At 34.4% G+C, this 4144-nt stretch overlaps 1 protein-coding gene across 2 annotated transcripts in view; it reads left to right on the top strand.

Annotated features, from left to right (window-relative positions):
- LOC135220910 (cleavage and polyadenylation specificity factor subunit 1-like) overlaps nt 1-4144 on the top strand; it is a gene marked incomplete at its 5' end in the record, with an annotated part of 154257 nt that overhangs the window by 62271 nt on the left and 87842 nt on the right. For both annotated transcript variants that reach the window (XM_064258534.1, XM_064258535.1), the window contains 1 exon segment: nt 3760-3945. In XM_064258534.1, the coding sequence (XP_064114604.1) occupies nt 3760-3945 (186 nt within the window).

The raw sequence follows: 4144 nt of genomic DNA, 5'->3' as shown, positions 1-4144 counted from the left end.
TTGAGTCCATTAACATGGTATACTCATGGATAATACTAGTGTAAATTTATCATTCAGATCAAAATTCTTTGTAGATTTTGGTTTCCTTAATCCTATATATAGTCTTCTTTGGATAGGCAGAGTGCACACATATGCAAAAACCCATGAGCAGTCTTTAGTATTCAAAGTAGAGCTATTTTCCTTCCTTTTTATGACTTTCAAGGACTGAATGATATATATACATAGATCACATGAAATTGTTAGTGTATTACTATTGATATCTTATTGAGATGCTTTTAAGACAAAGATTTAAATAGTCATGATTATAACCAGTTTCAAAGATTTCATGAATCTAGTTTAAGTAAGGAAACCAAAGTATCTTTTTCTTTGTGATTCTTAGACTACAATTTTTGTAAAGTAAATTTTGGAACTTTCTGCTATGGGGTAATGCTAATGTGCATTACATAATTTGTCAAAGGGATATAATTTTTGTATTCATGAGAAATCATACAATAAATAATAATGAAATTTGATGGAGAAAATATGACTTCGTTTAATGCTTTTTTTAATATTCGCTTAGTCAGAAAGTCTAAGAATGAGAATAGTAGTTAGTTAATCCAGGCTATTTCTTGGTATTTAGTGTTTTCTCCATTATTCATGTACACATACAGTTATGAACATTCTGTAATGTGGAATTTTGCTCTGCAAGCTAATGATATTTAAGTGTTTTCTGTGTGATTTTTCACTCATACTGAACAATAACAGTAATTAATAATAATATGGTAGTAGATTAATGATATATATTGATGGTATACTGGCTCTTATAAAGCAATATGCATAATTACTTAAAGGATTTTAGATTAACTTTCATTAACCGATAGAGCACCAGAAAGATGAAGATTGTAATTATTGCATTCAGCTTATTGGAAATAGAAGAAAATAATGTAAAGAATTTGCAAATATTATACAAGAAAAAGAGAATCGAGAATGTATATGCAGTGGAACCTCAGCTTTTGTAGGATAAGGTTTTTGTAGACTTCTTCCAACGAAATTTTGTCTCAGATTTTGTGTTTCCTCAGATTTCGTACACTCAGAAACGCTCCTTCCAGGGCCCACCACATGACTAGGCCCCTTACCGAGTGCCCAAACAAAGCATACTGTGTTCACTTGTGACCCATTCTGCTTTTGTGTGCATTGTTTTTTGTGTTTTTTTTTTATTCAAGTGCAACTGCTATATAAGCCATCATAGGGCCAAAGAAAGTTCCTAGTACCAGCCCTTTTGTAAAAATGGCGAGAAACATGTTAGAATTTAAGAAAGAACTCATAGCAAAGTGTTGGAGGGTTTTGCATGCTGATCACAATGAGAAAATGCCTACAAGTGCTGCTGTTGGTGAATTTAAGGCCAGCAGAGGCTGGTTTGAAAAATTCAGAAAGCAAATGTGAATACATAATCTGCCTACTTCAGTGATTAAGGACATGTTTGCTGTTCAAGATAGCCAAGGATTTCCTGATGTTGGCACAAGACAAGTAGACCAATATTGTAACACAATTTATCCAAAGAAAGATGAATGTTCTGCCGGATGGAATAAGTCGTGGCAAACAGGTTCTACCAAGGGAGTGGACATTGAATCCACAGGTGTGCACCAACCTGTGGAAACTGTGGGGGAAGCCATAGATAGACCTGTTTGCAATCGTCTTCCTCTATTCTGTACCCCAGTCCCTGGATCTGCAAACAGGCAATGGATGCGATGCTGCAAGATTGGTCCAGTCTAGATGTTTATGCCTTCCCTCTATCAACATGGTGAAGGATGTATTAAAGAAATTCATGTCCCACAGCAACATGACAAAGACGCTAGTGGCTCCCTTTTGGCCGCAGAAGGCGTGGTTCCCTGATCTTCTCGGTTTCTTGGTAGACTTCTCAAGACTTGCATCAGAAGAAAAGTCTTTTGAAACAACCCCAGTTTTACAGGTTTCACCAAAACTTATTCACTCTCTCTCTGTGGTAAACTTCAGACTGTCAAGGAGCTTGCCAGAGTGAAGGGTTTTTTAAGAAAAGCTGTGGAGGCAATTACAAATTGTAGGAGTCGATCTTCTGCTGCAGTCTACCAAGCAAAGTGGTCAGTATTTAAAGATGCTGCTGAGATAATAACATCTTATCTTATAAAACCACTATAACACAAATTGCAGATTTTTTGCTATCTCAGATCGAACAAAGAACTGACTACATTTACTGTGAAAGGGTACAGGGCTATGCTAAGTAAAGTATTTAAACTTAGAGGACTGAACTTGTCGACAAATCAAGATATCAGGGACTTGATTAAGTGATTAGATATGCTGAAGCAGATTTAAAAATTCACCTATTCGCAGTATTTTTCACTGAGAAATATTCACAAATTATTCTATTTTCATATAATTTTTGTGACTAAATGCACTTTTTGTGAATTATTGAAATACTGAGGTATAAACATTTTTAGAGGGGTTTCAAGTATATACTTGTGGATTTTAGCTATTGTTGAGGGATCTGGTACCCATCCCCTGTGAATACGGGGGTTTTACGTACTGTACTGTAGCTCCCTCAACATGTAAGGTTACGACAGGCATTTCACGATGCTAGCTAATTTACTAATTTAATTCATCTTCTTTTTTGAGTCTTTTAAGTAGTATGTACACAAACATATGGCCATGTACCCCACCTCCTATTAATATGGGATTCAGCTATATAATTATTTGGTAAGTTACTTGTATAGAAATGACATTTTTAAGATAAAATAAGATTTTATACATACAAATAATTACATGATCGGAACTCTCCCTCCTCCCCGCACATGGACGTATGGCATAAACGAATTGTTGGCTTCAGCTGTGTTGTACCTATTCTTTCCCAGTAATGGGTAGGGCAAACTTTCTACACCTAAAATAAATGAGCGCTACTGCGATTTTCAAATATTGAGCTGCATCTTAAAGTAGAATCTATAGCTATGTAATTATTTGGTAAGTACTATGTATGAAAAATTATTTTATTGTATAAATGTCATTTTTGAGTTTGAATCAATGGAGAAACTGTAAGATTGATGCAATAGGTGTAATAGGTTTGTACATTTCAGTCACATCATGGAACTTCCTAGCCTATGGAAGGTTCTTTTCAACTGGTTGTCGAGCTAGTATTTTTTTTATTGTATTGATTGGTTGACTAATTGCATGTTATCTGGTGTCAAACTACCAAGGCCCATGGCACATATATTATTTTTTATTAATGTTAATACTGTAGTGTTATGATCATGTGGCAGATTCTCTTTTGTACTGCTAACGTTTACTTTATACATAGTTACAATAGTGCAGTTATTTATATGGAAAAAATTGTATATTTATGGAAAGTTTGAACATTTTTTTTTTAACCCCTCATCCCAGACAGCTGTATTGCATGAAATGGTTCTTGTGATAACAATACGCACAACCCATACCTTTATGGCTGCATTCTTGCTACAGTAAAACATTGTAAATATATATTACAAACTTAGCACAAACAGGTTAAAAGCAAGTCAACAGTTGTGAGAGGAGGATAAATTTTGGCAAATGCTGGATAAAATAAAGCATTTGTTAGGACTACCAGTAAGCTGTTGATTTGTATTTAACTTGTTTAAGATGTGTGAGCAATAAATTGCCATTATGTATGTATCTACAACATGTCTTTCTGCAATGTGGATGCACCCTCAGTTACCAATTATGTAGACAGATGGACCACATAGGTGCTGTTTGTAGCTATCAAGTTTTTCTTTTCAGGAATCCTTACGAATTTGTCTGCTTCCAACAATATTGTCCTATGATGCTCCTTGGCCAGTGAGAAAGGTGCCATTGAGATGTACACCTCACTTTATTGTTCATCATTTAGAAACAAAGACCTACTGTGTTGTAACTTCTAACTCAGATCCCACTCTGAAGATTTGGAAATTTAATGGGGATGACAAAGTAAGTTCATAACTACATGTACCTCATTGTATTGGTGAATTGATGAAACAATGTTATGAAAGATTTAAAAATCAATTTTATTCCCAGATTATTGCATTTTATTCTTTATCTGTGTTTTGATTAAAGTGAAATAATTTTTTTTAAATATCAGGCTACTAAGCATATAGTGTTATAGTAAAATCTTTTGAATATAATTGTA

This window comes from Macrobrachium nipponense, chromosome 2 (genome assembly GCF_015104395.2).
Source record: "Macrobrachium nipponense isolate FS-2020 chromosome 2, ASM1510439v2, whole genome shotgun sequence".
Lineage (NCBI taxonomy): Eukaryota > Metazoa > Arthropoda > Malacostraca > Decapoda > Palaemonidae > Macrobrachium > Macrobrachium nipponense.
The sequence above is the reverse complement of the archived record's forward strand: the minus strand, read 5'-3'. Positions and strand labels throughout refer to the sequence as shown.